The 16158-nt window shown below is 38.2% G+C and overlaps 1 protein-coding gene across 5 annotated transcripts in view; it reads left to right on the top strand.

Moving 5' to 3' along the window:
• BEGAIN (brain enriched guanylate kinase associated) overlaps positions 1-16158 on the top strand; it is a 161289-nt gene that overhangs the window by 91588 nt on the left and 53543 nt on the right. For 4 of the 5 annotated variants that reach the window (XM_074909295.1, XM_074909294.1, XM_074909293.1 and 1 more), the window contains 2 exons: positions 6074-6235; positions 12529-12595. In XM_074909295.1, coding sequence (XP_074765396.1) covers positions 6074-6235; positions 12529-12595 — 229 coding nt within the window. Of the gene's footprint in view, positions 1-6073; positions 6236-7811; positions 7869-12528; positions 12596-16158 lie in introns of all 5 variants that reach the window. The other variant, XM_074909292.1, reaches the window with a different exon arrangement.

Below are 16158 nucleotides of genomic sequence, written 5' to 3'. Positions count from 1 at the left end.
TGAGATTTGCCTCTTGTCCAGTCAGTCTTGCTTTAACTCACTCGCCCAGTATAACGCCAGGCACATCTCGCAAAGCCAGGTACAAGACTCAGAGCCCCAAACCCCGGTCCAGGTTAGTTCCTACTTACACATTCCTTCCCCCAAGGCAGGATGTTTACACACAAAACACAATTTGATTTAGGATTTCACAGCTGCATCAAAACTTCTGTTTCACTACACAGAAATTAGAACTTTCAGTATGTTTTTTTCAGTACTTTCTACATGGGCATGTATCTTGCCCTTGTTTTGCATTCCTTTCACTCTTAATTTTCCTCCCTAACACCATGAATAATATTTTGTTTTACTCTCTCCTAGAGCTCTGTGAAGGAATGTAATCAGTCCATTTAGGGAGAATTTCAACAGTTCAAGAAAATGGTTTTGCTCTAGTTTTGAACAACATTCCAGAATCATCTACAAAGCAAATCCTTGGGGTGGCAGGCAGACGTGAAAGTGCTGCCAAAACAGTTGGACCAGCAAGGTGGAGATGTGGGGTTTCCAGGATGCTCCACCGATGGGGCAGCCCCATGGACATCAACTCTCGGGGGGTAACAGCTCAGGAAGCACCCTTTTTGTGGGCTGTCTGAGGGTAACAACTTCTAGAAATCCTCCAGCCTCCAGACAGCTGAACAGCCCCAGTTTTGCATGCCAGCACTCCGCTGTCATCAGGCCACCTGCCAGGCAGATGAGCTGGCAGAAGATCAGACAGGTACAATGAAAACCTGCTTGTTTTCCAGCACACCTTCCTCAGAATAGGCTGTCGCCACATGGCATCTCAGCTTTGCTCAAAATGCTCTGGTGAAAATACGTTCACCAGGAGCTTCTCCAGACAGCGCTACAGATGAATCCTGATCAATGGCTGCAGGCTGAGATAGACACATGTTGTCCATCTCCGTTGTGCTCATTGACCTGCGCACCCTTCCCTGGGGCTGAAGATGTGCAGAGTGGAACCGATGCTCAGCTTAACACACAAGCTGGTGGGAACATGTAGGGAAAAAATGTCCATTTTGACCACTCACCACCCTTTGTATGCAGAGGTTTATTGTATAGGGAAAGGTGACACCAGGAATGCAAACATCTGTTTGCTTCAACTCTTGTGCAAGCTAGGATGGCAAAATTTTAACACCAGGAAAGTACCAGGAGTATTTGGTGGTACTTGAACTTGCAAAATTTTAACACCAGGAAAGTACCAGGAGTATTTGGTGGTACTTGAACTTTCCTGCACAGCCTTCTCATCTTTGTCCTGTAAAATAGACCTCTTTTCACTAAATGTAGAGCCTGAGTAGTGCTAACTCCCACCTGGTAGTATCTCCCCTGAATGGCCTCTGAATCGTTACTGAAGATCAACTCCAGCAATGGGATTCAACAGTGAGGCTTGGTGTCTCTGTAGGAACACTGCCTAAGGGAAGAGGGCTTCAGATTCCCCAGCAAGGAGCAATTCCAGAATTCAAACCTGACAATTACTAGCAGACCTGACAATTACTAGCAGCATTACAATGTCTGTGGGCACAAATTTGTGTGCCAATATATGTTTTCATATCTATTTTATATTTTCAATGAGTATAAACAGAGCTAATTGGTGAATATAATACTTCAGAGAGTCTGAAGACCTGTTTTTAACAACCTTCAAAGTAGTTTCCCTTGAGAGGATTTCTTTCACCAGTCTAAATATTTAGTATTATATTTACTGTCCTTGTTTTTAGAGAAGTACTTTAATGAAGTAGAATGGGCAATGACGTTCAAACCACTGGTTGTCACAGGAGTGGGACTTTGGAGATCATTAGAAAAATAGAGAACCGCTTACGCAAAAGATCATACTCCACAGGACTTTGGATCCCGTCCTGTAATTCCTCCCAGCTGTCAGAGGTTCAGGAAATCCATGAAGTACGGGATTGGTGTTTTCTAAAACATAATACTACCAGATTTTGCAATACTTTTTTTTTATTATTATTATTTTCAAATAAGTCTTCTTCTTTCTCTTGGCTCTATTTTTTCCACTGAATTATTTTCCTTAGTTTTTAACTAAACAATTTATATATATATATATATATATATATAAAAATGTATTTGCTGGATATATATATTCTTTATTGTATACACATAAAGAATTATGAGAGCCAACTAGCTATAGAAGATAAATCATGAAATAAAATACATTGATAAACCAACATGAACTTTTGTAATGAAGTGGTGTGTGACAAGCAGAAACAAAATGCAGCTAGTTTGTGGACTTGGTTGTTTTGGAGAAAAAGGAAAATGCTAAATGCTTGACCTTATGTCTCCACGTTTTGACTTTTTTTCTTCTTCTTCTTTTCAAACCTGTCTAAATTACTACTATCAAATTTACAGGGTTACAACAAAATTAAGCATTGCTTATAGAAAGCCCAGATTTCTAGAACAAGAAACTATGCAACACAGCATAAGGAAAGAGAGTTCAGACATGGTATTATGTGATAGCACTGGAAACTAGCAGTAGGGGGAAGGTTTTCAGAGGAATATCTGTTTCATAAGAAATGCAAAAAATTAAAAAGCTGATGAGAGGAATATCTGTTTCATAAGAAATGCAAAAAAACTAAAAAGCTGATGAAATACCTAGATTTGTATAAAACAAAAATTGACCCTCTGATCCTGCTATTAGAGATAGTAAATTTGACACATTTTATGTCATTCTTTCTACTGTGTCTCTTACTTGCCTTGCCTTTGCTTCTTTGGTGTTTGTTCATATGTAACTGCAAGCAAGAGAAAACAAGTTTAAGGCTTTACCTTAAACCAGAAATGTATGTAGATATGGCTCAAGTCATGCAGAAATTGAAACCGTCTTGGAAATCCTGGGAAATCTGCTCTCAGTGTTATAGCTATTAGTACCCATTCAGCGGTTTCAGTCCCATGTTTGGGAAACTTTCCCTATTTTTGCCAATCATAAGCATAAGTTTCATTGTGTCACTGCTTAAAATCTGCTATCTCTTCAGAACTTGCTTGGCTTAATAAATATATTAAAGCAGATAAAAGTTAAATGCTTTCCCAGTTGGGGTCTTTTTTTTCTTTTTTTCTTTCCCCATTCAAGTGGCTGTAAATTTCCTTCCATTCAGCATATTCTTGTCAGAACATGATTTCTTTGTTTCTAAAATTTTTACCTTTCTGTCTAATAACTTGTATTTTAATGATGATTCACTGTAATGTATCTACTACTACATCTCAAATAATTCCATCATAAACCAGATGTTATTACAGAATCGTCTAGGTTGGAAAAGACTTTGAAGACCATCCAGTCCAACCATTAACGTAACATTGACAGTTCCCTACTACACCATATCCCTCAGTGCTATTGTTCCTGTCTAAAAATAATAAGTCCTCTTAAAAACAGCCAGGTCTGTTGTGTGTATCGAATTAACCGAAGTCCATACTAAGCACGAGTTCTGCTAGGTTTGGGAGGGTTTCAGGATGCCAACCCTTCTTTACAGCTTGGGTGGAAATGAGTAGAGTTTTTTCAGAATTATGGTTATCTGAATGAGAATAACTTTCATCTTTGAAGTTGCCTAAGTTATGCCTTAAACCACTGGGGGATTTTTATTATTTTGTACAAGGTTACAGCTATGCTTTACTACCCAAAGCATTACGTGGAACAGTATATGTATATAGGCTGCTTCTGTAAAGGTCATTAGGATAGCCTTGATTTTAATCAAATCAGTAATCCTATTCTGAAAGCACAGAATTCAAGAATACAAATATTTCAAAGTGAACTTCAAAGAGAAAAAAGATTGAGCCTGAAGTTAAGTTTATCCTTCAAAATTTTGCTGAACTGGGGCCTTAGAACAAGCTTCAGGCTGACAAAACCTATGAAACCATCCAGACCTGGATCCCAGAGCATCATTTGGCATCTCAGACCAGCACTGCCTTCCACCTGAGGATCAAGATTTATCCAGAACTCACATTTTGAACCCCAAATTTCCCCATATAGTCAGGCCTAGTCACACAGGTATATGCAGAGCAACTTCATTTGAGGAGTCAGTTGCTTTGCTCCTACCTAATCTTCACAAAACTGAGACCCAAAGTGAGAAGGTACTTCCATGAGGAAGCAGAAGACCAAGTTATTGGAGGTCATTAACTTTCCTCTTTTTCCTCTTTTTTTAAGCAGTCTCCAGCTATTACTGACTTAAATATCCCTGACATTGCCATTATATTTGTACCCTACAGCCCCTCTTCCTCCCAGAGGTCAAACTCTGCCTGTGGCCAAAACTCCCCAGTGTGGCAGGATGTTGTAACCTCCCCTGATCTGGCTTATTAACTTGCCTTAACTGGACTTGCCCAGGATGGAGCAGCAGGCTGGGCATTTTTATCCAAAACCATAGCTGGAGGACCTACTGTCTACTTTTTGTAGAAATCCTAGTGGTTAGATTTTTAGAGCAGCGAAAGACTTGAGATCAAATCTCTTTTCACTCTAAACAGTTTTGACACTTTAACTCCCACTTCAGAAAAGAAAATCCAAGTTGCCAGGCTACGGAAAGGAAAACTGACCACTCTTCTTTCCAAAGATGAGTGGATGAGTAGCAACAGACCAGAAGCAGAGCAAGTGAAAGGTGGCATGATGTGGTAATATCATAAATGAGGACATGCAGAAATGAGCAGCATGGGTTCAGATTCTCATTTCCCTAGACAATTTGAGGGTTTTATGCACCAAGTGAAATATAAAAACTAAATGATTGCATTAACTGGAGCTGCAGTAAATTCTGAATTAGACTATATTATTTTAAGAGAATAACTATGTGGTAATCTAAGTATAACTGTAACCACGCAATATGTGTAATTGAAATAGAGCGCTGTGTTGGCAAAACATTAGACTGTTTCCTAACTCTAAGCTGCATGGATCAAATAAGCAGCAATTGTAAAGCTTTTGCATTAACTTACTGAAGCTCCTATCGTAGCTTGTAGAGAAGACAGTAACATTGAAGACAACTCAGATAAGCGTTTCTCGAAGAATGGCATGTGTTCTCAACTCTCTTGTCTAATTAAAGACCCAAAACATTATTCTAATGAAGCTGATGGCAGTACTCACTTGACATCAAAGGGAATCAAGATTTGTCATTCTTTTATGAATTATTTTTATCATATGATCAAAAACAAGCAAGGCAATTCACAATGCATCACATAGTAACACTTTTGTCTATAGGTTATGTCAGACTCCAGTTCTGTAGTGCCTCAGAGGTTCTACCTGAAACCAAGAGATCAGCTCAGTACTGAGGTTACAGTATCTGAACCAAGTTACAATCACCTCTAGAGATACCAGCTCTGACTGGAACCTCATCCTGCTGTGTAACTGGCAAACATTCTAGAAGGCTGAGGAGCTTACAAACTAAATAGGCAAGTACAAAAGATCTCCGTTGTGCAAAGAAGATTTGAGGCAAGGGCAGACTGGATCACCTGAAGTCACAGTCGAACTCCAGTAAAGCAAGGAAAGGATCCCCAGGTTCATCACTGCAAATACAGATAGACTATTTTTAAATTACTATAATATGAATTGATTACCATTCTCCAGATGAAATGCTGAATGATAACAACTCTAGCAGCTCTGTGGCCAGGGATTCAAGTGGAAATTGAATCAAACAAGACAAAATTTTCTTTCTTCACAAAATATATTATAACGTGGATTATTGCAAGGAAATATTTTTTGCACAGTTTATTTAGAGTTGCTGCTCTATAGATATCTGCTACTTCAGTCATAGTACATGAAGATAACTTAAAATAAAAAATCCTGTGTGAAACCAAACTCTAGACCGTATTTTGTATTTTAATGAGGATTCTTTCACAAAATATTCCATTATAACTAATGAGATATTAGCAACAAATGCGCTAGAAAGAACAGATGGGAAGATAGTCAACTGTCTAAATCAGAAGATTTTCAAAGTGCAGTAAACAAATTATTAAACACACTTTTTTGGCTTAATGCCAACCTCTACTCTAGGGAATTGGTCAAAGAGTGGATCATGAAAAGCTTTTTGGGAGCAGATAAATTCTACAGCTGTGGTCTTTGTTTTTCTAGTACTTTGCAAGAACAGAAGGGGGAATTACGAAAGCGTCTATCGTACACTACCCATAAGCTGGAAATGCTTGAAACGGAATTTGATTCTACACGTCAGTATCTTGAAATAGAATTGAGACGTGCTCAGGAGGAACTTGAAAAAGTAACTGAAAAACTGAGAAGGTTAGTAACTAACTTTTTGAAATAAAAATAAAGACATGTAAGTAAAAATATAAGCATATGGCCTCAAACATACGTAATTTATTATTTATTGATTACATACTGATTTGATATTGAATATATATATTGCACTTATCTGAATATATATTACACACTGCATGAAGTTATTTACATGTGATCTGTAAGATGTCTCTGTATTGAAAGTAAATACACAAATACAAATATACCTATATGGGTATATATATGACGATGTTTATACGTAAACATATATGTGGGTTAGTGCCACAATATAAGTTACACATACAAAGGTTATAAACACACTACGTATATATACTTATACTATCTACTTGTACATACATATAAATGTTTTTTAATGGGTTTGGCTGCATATTTTCTGTTGTTACTCTCCACTGTACTGATACAAGAGAAAATAATTTTGCCTTCCATCCCTCAAAGCTGAGACTATGTTCAATTCAAATAATATTATGACATTTCACATTATGCTATAGCAAATCATTCGCTTTTTAGTCTCAAGTAGAATGGAATGATACTGAAAACCTATTATTAAAAATTGTTGAAGCTGTGGTACAGTGCTATTGCAAATCAGGGACCTAGTTAATGTTAATGACAAATTATCATAAGCATGCATTCCTGACATTCATGGCATTAATTAAAATTGTCCGTAATCTAAATTTATCAGTGATTCTTAATATCCATTTTTTCATTTGTTTGCAAAACTTCTGAACCTACAATTATCCCTTTATGCAGAAATGTATTTGCATTTCTTGTGAGGACTTTCCTAAACTGATGTAGATAATTGAACTCTTTGATTTAGTTCATTGGATGAGTCAAAATGAAATTCAGAACAAATCATTCCAGGGCTATACCCAAAGAAATATTTTTCATTCTTTGCAGAAGGCAAAAAACAAACCAAAACAAAGCCAGAAATCAACCAACAAACTGAGTCAACCAAATAATTTTATGCAAATTTTAAACAGAATGAGACTGTAAGACCTCAAATTAGGAAGCATCCTAATGTAGTCTTATAATTTAAATGCTTGCTTAAGTGGGGAAGCTTCTTAAAACAAGGTTAAAATAAGCAGGTGTCATCATGATCTTGAAATCTACACATATGTATCAAGAGCAGTCTGGAGATTCTCCATATTGTTTTCTTGCCAACAATATTTTTTGTATCACTCCCCTTAGAGCAGAGCTATTGAAAATAACTTCAGTCTTGATGTAGTTTTGCTCCACTACTTTACAGGACAGGGGACACTGGTACTCTTTTCTCTCGAAGCATTATTTCAGACACAGCTGCCATAAATCAGCAGAGGGGCTGACCATCCCACTTCCATTAAAACAAAGGGGGTTCCTAGTCAGTAGGAAGCCTTTTATCAACTTCATTGGGTACTGATGAGTTAAGCACCCTTCAAAACTCAGACCAGGCAGTCTTTCTTTGCTCATGGCAAAGTCTAGCGCTCATACCCAAATAGCAGATTAGTAGAACTGACTTTCCAGTATTCTAATGGAACACTGTAATGTGTTATGAAGAAAACTTATATTACAAATTATGTTTCAGGCAGGTGATTACTCCCCTGAAGACATATCATATTGGAAGCCCAAAATATTTTACGAGGTGAGCTTTAAAAATGTTTCTATTGAGAATAGCAAGAAATACGGCAAGTTGAACAACTAGATTTCTCAACCTGGAGAAGGATAATGTCTGAAAGAAAACTGTCATCCAAAAGTGTGTCAGCAACATGTCACAGAGGAAAATCAGTGTGAGAAAAACAAGAAACTAGAATTAGTCTCAATAATGTGTCTCTTGCTTTATTCACTGCACCGGGAGAGAATTTCAACCCCACCCCCCCTAATAAATAAGCCCTGTGTAACAAGATCCCACTTGAGTACTAGAGAACATTTCTGTTATTAAACTTTCATTACTGTAAAGTGCAGAACTTTTCTGAGAGGCTGAATGGCCATCTTTTTCTAGTCCTTTCTGAAAGCTTTTATTGTCTTAATTTAACCAGAATTACCTCCGTTGCCACTAGGCCTCCTCTCTCTCACCCAAGCAAGGTGGTCATTTATGTGGCTCGATGTTTCAGTTTTCAACCTCTCTACAAACATCTAGAGGTGGCCTTTTTCTTTTTTCCCAGTGGGAGCAAAAGCAGGGCAGGGCTGAGTAGGTTTGAAAATATTAACTGTAAAGCATAGGTTGAGCTTTGAAAAGTGTCTGAGAAGAGATTGAGGATTTTATATAACACAGTGGTCCCCACTGGATGTGACCACGATGGCTTTTTTAAGTTAAAATTTAAAAATTTTTCAAATACCAGTCTTGGAACAAAAACTGGGCTCCAGAGTTCATGTTGAGTTTCCTCCTTGAGACCCTACTCTGAGTAACAGCTTGGCAAGGTCCCCATCCTAGCTTTTACCACAGAGTAGAGTTATCTTAAGACACGAGAAATAAACCCATACAAGCATATATTTAGCACTGAGATGAGCCCCCACACATAATTGTTTCACGGAAATCAAGACATTTCATGTACTGAATGGGTGTTCGGAACAGAAATCTAGTAGCTGTCTCAGCTGTGGAATAAATGGGGGAACAACTCTTGTTTTCATAAGGAGGTTGGAGTAACCTGTGATAACAGAGAGAGAAAAGGTTTTTTGAACAAGAAGTTACTATTTTAACAGTAACTCTTCAAAGCTAAGCTGCACTCTGGGTGAATTTCTTTTCTTTAGAGAAAGTCAGACGAAGCCTGTGTTTTACTTTGGATATATTTCATGGCCTTAAGAGGGCTGGAAACTGAATGGAAGCAGAGAAACAGAAGCTTTTGTAGACTTCCTCCTCAGTGGTGATCTGCAGTCTTAGAGAGGAACATGTTAGAGCACAGACACCTAATATTCAATATGGTCAGAATATTTTTCATTAGGCCCTAATTTGGTCAAGAATCAAAACATGCATTTAATGCATGCACATGTATGCACCTGGAGGCACATGGGTATCAATAATAAAACAACAAAAAAGCCATCAAAAAATTATAAGTTATCAATTTGTATGAGTTTATTCTTATAGCAGTTTCACAGGGTAGTGAAGCTGAACTACTCTTCCCTTTATTTACAAATAAGCCATATTTGCAATGTTAAAATGTTTCATACTTCACAATGTTCAGGCTATCTGGATATGTTTTTTTCTGCAATCAGGGTTGTTACCATTTGCTCATCTGATCATTTTCAAATCTGAATAATTTTCCCTACTCCTCCTTTATTTTAGTGTTGCCCAAATATTGATTTGATTGCTCTGTTCTTCTTTTATCCCTTTAACAATTTCTTCCATATATTTCTGGGTCCATTTCTCCTTGCCACCCACATTTGCTGACACTTCTTTTGGCACAGTGGATTTTCAATTTGGGTTTTATGCATATATGTGCATGTGTGTGTGCTTGTGTATGTGTGCACGTGTTTGTGCTTATTTTGACTACCTCCACATACTCTTCTCAATAGAAACAATTTTGAAGTCCAGCTTCATACTTACTGTGGATTTTTTGTTTAGATTGGATTTGATTTTACTGAGAGGTGGTCTATTATTTGAGTGCAAAATGAATGTGTTAGAGAACCAAGGTTTGTGGGCTGCTTTCCCCTAAACATATAACAGAGGAAAATTTGATGGACAAAGACAAAAAGAAATTACAAGCAGAGAAACTGTTTATGATAAGCTCTTGCAAAAACCCTCTACCATCTATGGCATGGAAGTGTTGCCATCCAACAATGGTAACCAACCTTACAGTCATCCATATCAAGGAAAAAAGTGTCAACAGAAGCTGAGGAGCAAACCCAGCGATGCATTGACACCAGCATAAGCCAGATATCCAAGTAGCAATTACTGCTGGTTTTATTCATGATCTCAGAGTTATGGAAAGGGAACCTTTAGGGTCTCCCTTGAGCTCTCCACATAGATACACTGCAGAACAGACTGGGTTACAGAGATGTCTTAGCTAGAAAAGCTCCAAAGTAATAATTTTTTCCCCTTTTCTTTCAGTAATTTACGCAGATGCTTTTGAGCCCGTGCAAACCTTTAGGAGGTTGCAGTTGCTAAAAGTTTACATCACTTTTACACAACCTCTACTTAAACCATGAGTTGTCTGGGCGCAAAGCAAGTTTAGCCTGTTCTATTTTGCTTTACTAGAGAAAAGCTGTAGACCATGACAGAGAAGGTACTGGGACACTTCTGGTCGCAGACAGCAGGCCCTACCTTATTTTTCTAAATCCTTGTTCCCCGCACCACAGCACACAGCCTTCCAAGCAAAACATAACTATGTTTGTGCTGAGTGGTTGTTTGCAGGCAAAGACAGTTTAAACCTCTTTGCTTCCACTGCTTTACTAAAATCATCTCTGCCTTCTCCAGTGCCATGAAAAGCTGGATACAGGGTACGCTGAGATTTCTCTCTGTTGTGCTGACAGCGAAATAGCTGTGAAAATCCCAGGTATACCTACAGCTGCACAAATAAATGTCTATACAGAGGCTTAGTGGCAAATGCTGTGTCTAACAGGAGCATGGATAATGCAGAGATCCATAAACTTCAGTCAATCCTTTAAGTCACCTGGACATTTACACAATGGCACTGTGAGAACCGGTGAGTAATGATCAAGCTGTAGGTTAGTACTACTTGCGCAGATTTTCAGCCCATTTGGGTCACCACTTTAGCAAACACTCTTTGCCACAGATCCTCCTTACAGGGAGGAAATCTGCTCAGCAGCTCTGTAAAACGTACACGATGCTGAAACTTTCCCCAGGCTCACAAGGCATGTTTGAAACAGCAACCCTAAATCTGGTCTGACCCTTAGTGCCCTGGGGAGTTTCACCCATGGGAATGTTGTTATTTATGCCCACAGAGCAGATGCCCTCGTCAAAGATTTCCCCTCCCAGGTCCGTGCAGCAGATGTTACTGTATTACTGGGAGCCCCAGCTGGAGATCTGCACGCTTCACGAGGAACACCGTGAGCTGCTGGCCTGACCCTGAACAGAGAATTTTGATCATTTAACTGGAAAGAAAATCTCCATGGCAACAGAAGCAGGGAGAGATCAGAAACATCTCTGCTACACTGCCAGGAAGGGGTGTTCTGGACCCCTTGATTTGTAGCCATGGCATGGTTCAAATGCAGATCTTTCTTCCAGTTTCAACAGCCACTCCTAACCATATGATAAGCCAAAGAGACTTCCTTAATCCCCGTTCATTCCTGATCATCATGGAAACTACAACCATATGCAGGCTTTTCAGAGGAAGTGACTTTCTGCTGAATTACATCTGAGTTCACTCTTACAGTGAACACACATGCACATTACCTAAAGTCAACTCACCACTGAATAACTGACCTATTGACCCGAGATTCTCAGTACAAACATACAGATGTTTTCAGACAGATTTTTCACAGCTGGGCTTCTAACATTTGTTTTACATTTATTTTACATCCTGCTGAAATGATATGTACAAACAAGAGCAAGGAGTTATCCTCCTTACTTTCTGTGAAAAGAAAGGCACAGCTATTACTAAAGTAGTGATGTTTTTCCCACAGGCCATGCAGCTTGTTCATTACAATACCAAGGTTACTGTCTGAACAACCTAAAGATGTAGAGACTGAAAATTTTCTTTGGTGTATCGCTCTGGAATAAGCAGGGAAGCCTCATTTTGTGACTCCATTCAGTCCCTCGGTGCTGATAAAACTAAATACCCACCTTTTCCAGGTTAAGCTAAATGTATTTCCTGAAGAGGATGTGTTTAGCTCTTGAGAATAGGCAATTCCTTGAATTCTGTCAGAAGAAGGAATATTCTCTTCTAAGTCACGTGGTGATGCCCACATGTCGCTTTTGCTACAGTCACTAGGGTTTTGCTTCAATTTTCCTTAAGAGATCTCCATAAATCTTCTTCTGTACTGTCTAAGCATACAGCTCAAGCTTTCACTCTAACATACTATTCCTGAGCCTGACATAAAACTACAATCTCTCCATGTAATTTCCCATGCTGTGATGCATGTCTGCACAAGTGCAGAATGGCAAACGTATTTTCACTTCTTGGTAAAATTTGCTGCTAAATATAGTAAACAAACATGACAAAGAAGTTTGCTTAGGAAGTAGGTGGTAATTACATTTCGAAGTCAACCACTGACTGGCAACAGGAGTGATAAGAAAATACATTTCAAATAGTGAAAGCCAAGGTTTTATACTGATGTGAAAATTGCAGGTAAAAAACAACACAAAACCCAATGCATTCAATTACTTTATATCATCTTTGTTTTAGGATACAAAACAATTACCTAGCCTTACAAAGAATTAACCAGGATCTGGAGGATAAACTTTACAGAATGGTAAGTTATCATAAGTGAGCACTTTTTTTAATATTAAATGTGGTTTTATGGTTCTTAAGTCATAAGACAAACGTTTACGTTGCTGTCACAAAAAAACCCTTAATGCTCCAAATGTGGGGTGCTTAAAAAGGATATATGACTTTATCAGTATCACGATACAGAGTTCAAGCTGTGTACAATGGCATATCTCCATCAATTTAAATGAACACTGCATTGGCTGATGATCTGGCTGCATAAATTATACCTTTAGAATAATTCTGGTTAATTTAGTTAATAAATTCATGGGTTTTAAATATTTATGTTCTCATTAAGTAACAAATTTAAATCAGGTAATCCAAGGTTTTCTCATACTTCTTAGATACTTTCACTCAGCTTTTATTAAGTGATTTAATAGAGTTTGGATGGTCTGACTTTTATAGGCTGTCATAACTATCAATCTCAGTTTATTAATTTCCAATCTACATGTGTCTGCAACCGCAACATCAATGTCACTGTCACAGGCCAATTAATAACTGAGTGAGGAAATCACTGCACCATTTATGAGCTCCATATCTAGGACTACTATTGCCAGACACAGCACCACTCATTCAAAATAGCTTGAAGATGTCAAACAGCAACACTTTCAGAGCCCTGGCTCATTGCTAATGCTGCTGAGACATCATACTCAGGAGAAAATTTACAGATAAATGTGAGGGTAATGTTTAAAAAGGAAAGAATGAGAGTTTTGAACTTCCAAAGCTCTTCAGGTCATGATCACAGCCTGACCTGCTTCCTTGTCTCCTGGCTCAGTAGGATCAGTTGTTCCCTACTCCCCTTCTGCCCAGCCCCATGCCCAGCATGGCCGTAGCAAGCACAGTGCACATACATAAACATACAATTTATAGGTCCAGACAGAGTCCTGATGTACAGCTATAAGGTTGCTAGGGTAAATCCATGTCTCATAGGTAACATTTGCATGTGTGGACAGCTTGGAATGAGGGGAACAGATTATTGTGCTTTGAGAGTAAATAGGGACTCTAGGGACTCTGTCAACATACTGGAGAGACAGCAGCCTTTACTAGAAACAGAAGACAAATTATTGAAAGCATCAGCATTCTTATCTCAGGAGTCTGTTTAAATAGCTGACAATGAATAGAGTACTGATGCTTTTGTAACTGGCTAACAAGAGGGCAAAGTTACAGCTGGCTTATAGCTGATGTTTGTTCATAACTGTGTGTATAAAGACTGTACAAGCATAAATAACATTTGATCTCATGTTATTTTCTTTTTCTCCACTCTTCCTTAGTTATATTCTTTTTCTTTTTACCCAAATCACTTTGGGATTTTTTTCTTCATCTGTGGCCTAATATTTATCACATATGTGCTACAAAAGATAAATAAAATAGAGGCATTCTGACTGGTAAATGAAATCAAAAGATTAGAAACACAGAAAGAAAGACTCCAGAAAATCCACGCTTTTTTATCAGGTATTTCAGATCAAAGCAAAGAATTTTTAAACTGCCCTTTCAGCATCCACTTAAAACCCTGAGAAATTATTTCAGAGCACATCACAGAAAGAAGGAAGACTCGTTCCATGGATCACTGTACCTTTCTTTATCCCACTAATATGACAGTCATTGAAGGTAGCTTTAAAGGCTTGAAGATCAACCAGGCTCTGTACACCACTTAACTCCAGACTGCTTTGCCTTCTGCCTTGAAACTGAAGATAGAAAACAAAACAAATGTCAGATGGAAACTCTATTAAAAGCAAAAAGATGAGGAAAATAGTACCATATTTGATTTAGATCAGCCAAACCATTTGATTTTGTGGGCACTCCAAAAACCCTCAGTTAAAAAAAAAAAAACCAAACCTCAATTAAAAGAAAGTTGGATTAAATAACAGCTGGTCTGGTTAATCAACAGCTTATGGTGGACTGGGCTCTTGGATACCTTTCTCTCCTTTTCCTGCTTAGGAGGAACAGCTGTGTTTATTTTTTTTTTTTCTAATTTAATCAGTTTGTCATTCTAAAATAAAAAGCCTTTGATTTCTCTACCTTTATACAAATCCAAATATACAAACCATATGTTTACTTTCTTCCTTTCTCCCCTACATTATCCCTCTATACACACACATACACATATGTATACTCACACACACACATATACAATGAGTATACATATGTATGTATACTAACACACATACACACACACAGAGACCAAGTTGGGAAAAGAAGACCCCCAGGGCAGTGGTCACTCACTCCCCCTGCATGAAGCTGACCTGGGGTGCTCCCAGGAGAACATTTTCTCCCTGCCCTTACAGGTGACCCACAACTCCCCCTCTCCCAATGACTGGCCCCAGCTCATCACAACTAATCTAGGACTCCACCTTGGCCACCTTCTTTAACATTTTTGGGTATCCTGATTGTTAAAGCCTTTCAGGTCTGCTACTGGTATAAGGGATGTAAAAAATAATCATTAATTCATCAGCAGTCACAGAAAAAAAGCTGAAGTAGCAGTTATGTTTCTTCTAGGCTCTGCACCCTTTTGAGTACTAATCTATAAAATATTTAAAAATATTTGAAAGCACACTTTGGATTACAGCAAATGGTACCCAATTGAAGCTTCTGTCACATCAGAACGCAAAATAAAAATATAAAATCTAAACCACAATGTCTCTGTTGGCTGAGAGCTAAAAATGCAGTCATTAAATCAGGGAAGAGTTTGCTGTATTAAACTGGGCAAAACTAAACACATGGCACAGTAGAGGCAGATGTAGCACAGAACTAAAATTCTGCTGTTACTACTTGTAAAAATCCTGTTCTTACAGCAGTCAAGGTCTTTAACTGGTCTTGCAAGATTTGTTTGGTCTTGCAAGCACTGGTTAAGTAGGGGAATATGCAGAATGTCTTCTTAAATAATTAAGGTTTATAACTCTTTTTCCATTAAGATGTGGGAAAAGACTAAGCAGAGTCCTCAAATTTTGCACTGTGATTCCACCACAGGACTGTTCAGTTAAAGAACTTCACTCTCCCTTACACTCCCTTACACTGAGGATTCCCAAGGATGTTCTGCCATGGTCTTGTTGCTCACAAGCAGCAATTCCAAGTAGATTATGCAAGTCATCCAAACCACTTGTTAAGTAATAGGATCTCAGTCCAACTGTATCCCCCATACAGTCCTCACTGGAATTAAGCAATGCATTTTAAAAAGCTTTTGAAGATTTAAGGCTTTTGGTTGCTGTTAGTTCTGTAATTTTACCTTTAAAGCCATAAGCCAGATTTCTAATGGTATCTATACTTGAGAAGAACTGATACCTAATAATAGGTGCTTAATAAACCTAACGGCTAATGAAAAGTGCACCCATTTTTCCTCCTCCATCTGCTTTTTGAAAGTTCTTGAAAACTTGATCACAGAAATCCAGCTGCAAAGAGCTCATGAGACCTTACTCTCCAGAAACACTCTTTCTATTGTATCTAGAAAGTAGTAGTTTGACAGACAGACCACTTGATGGTTTAAGTTCACTTCTCATGCAAAGTCCTTCAGGAGGCCAGAAAGAGAGCAGAACCTCTGCTTGGGCTAAAATG

The sequence above is a fragment of the Athene noctua genome, chromosome 6 (assembly GCF_965140245.1).
Source record: "Athene noctua chromosome 6, bAthNoc1.hap1.1, whole genome shotgun sequence".
Lineage (NCBI taxonomy): Eukaryota > Metazoa > Chordata > Aves > Strigiformes > Strigidae > Athene > Athene noctua.
Note: the sequence above shows the minus strand (reverse complement) of the source record. Positions and strands in the feature narration are given on the sequence as shown.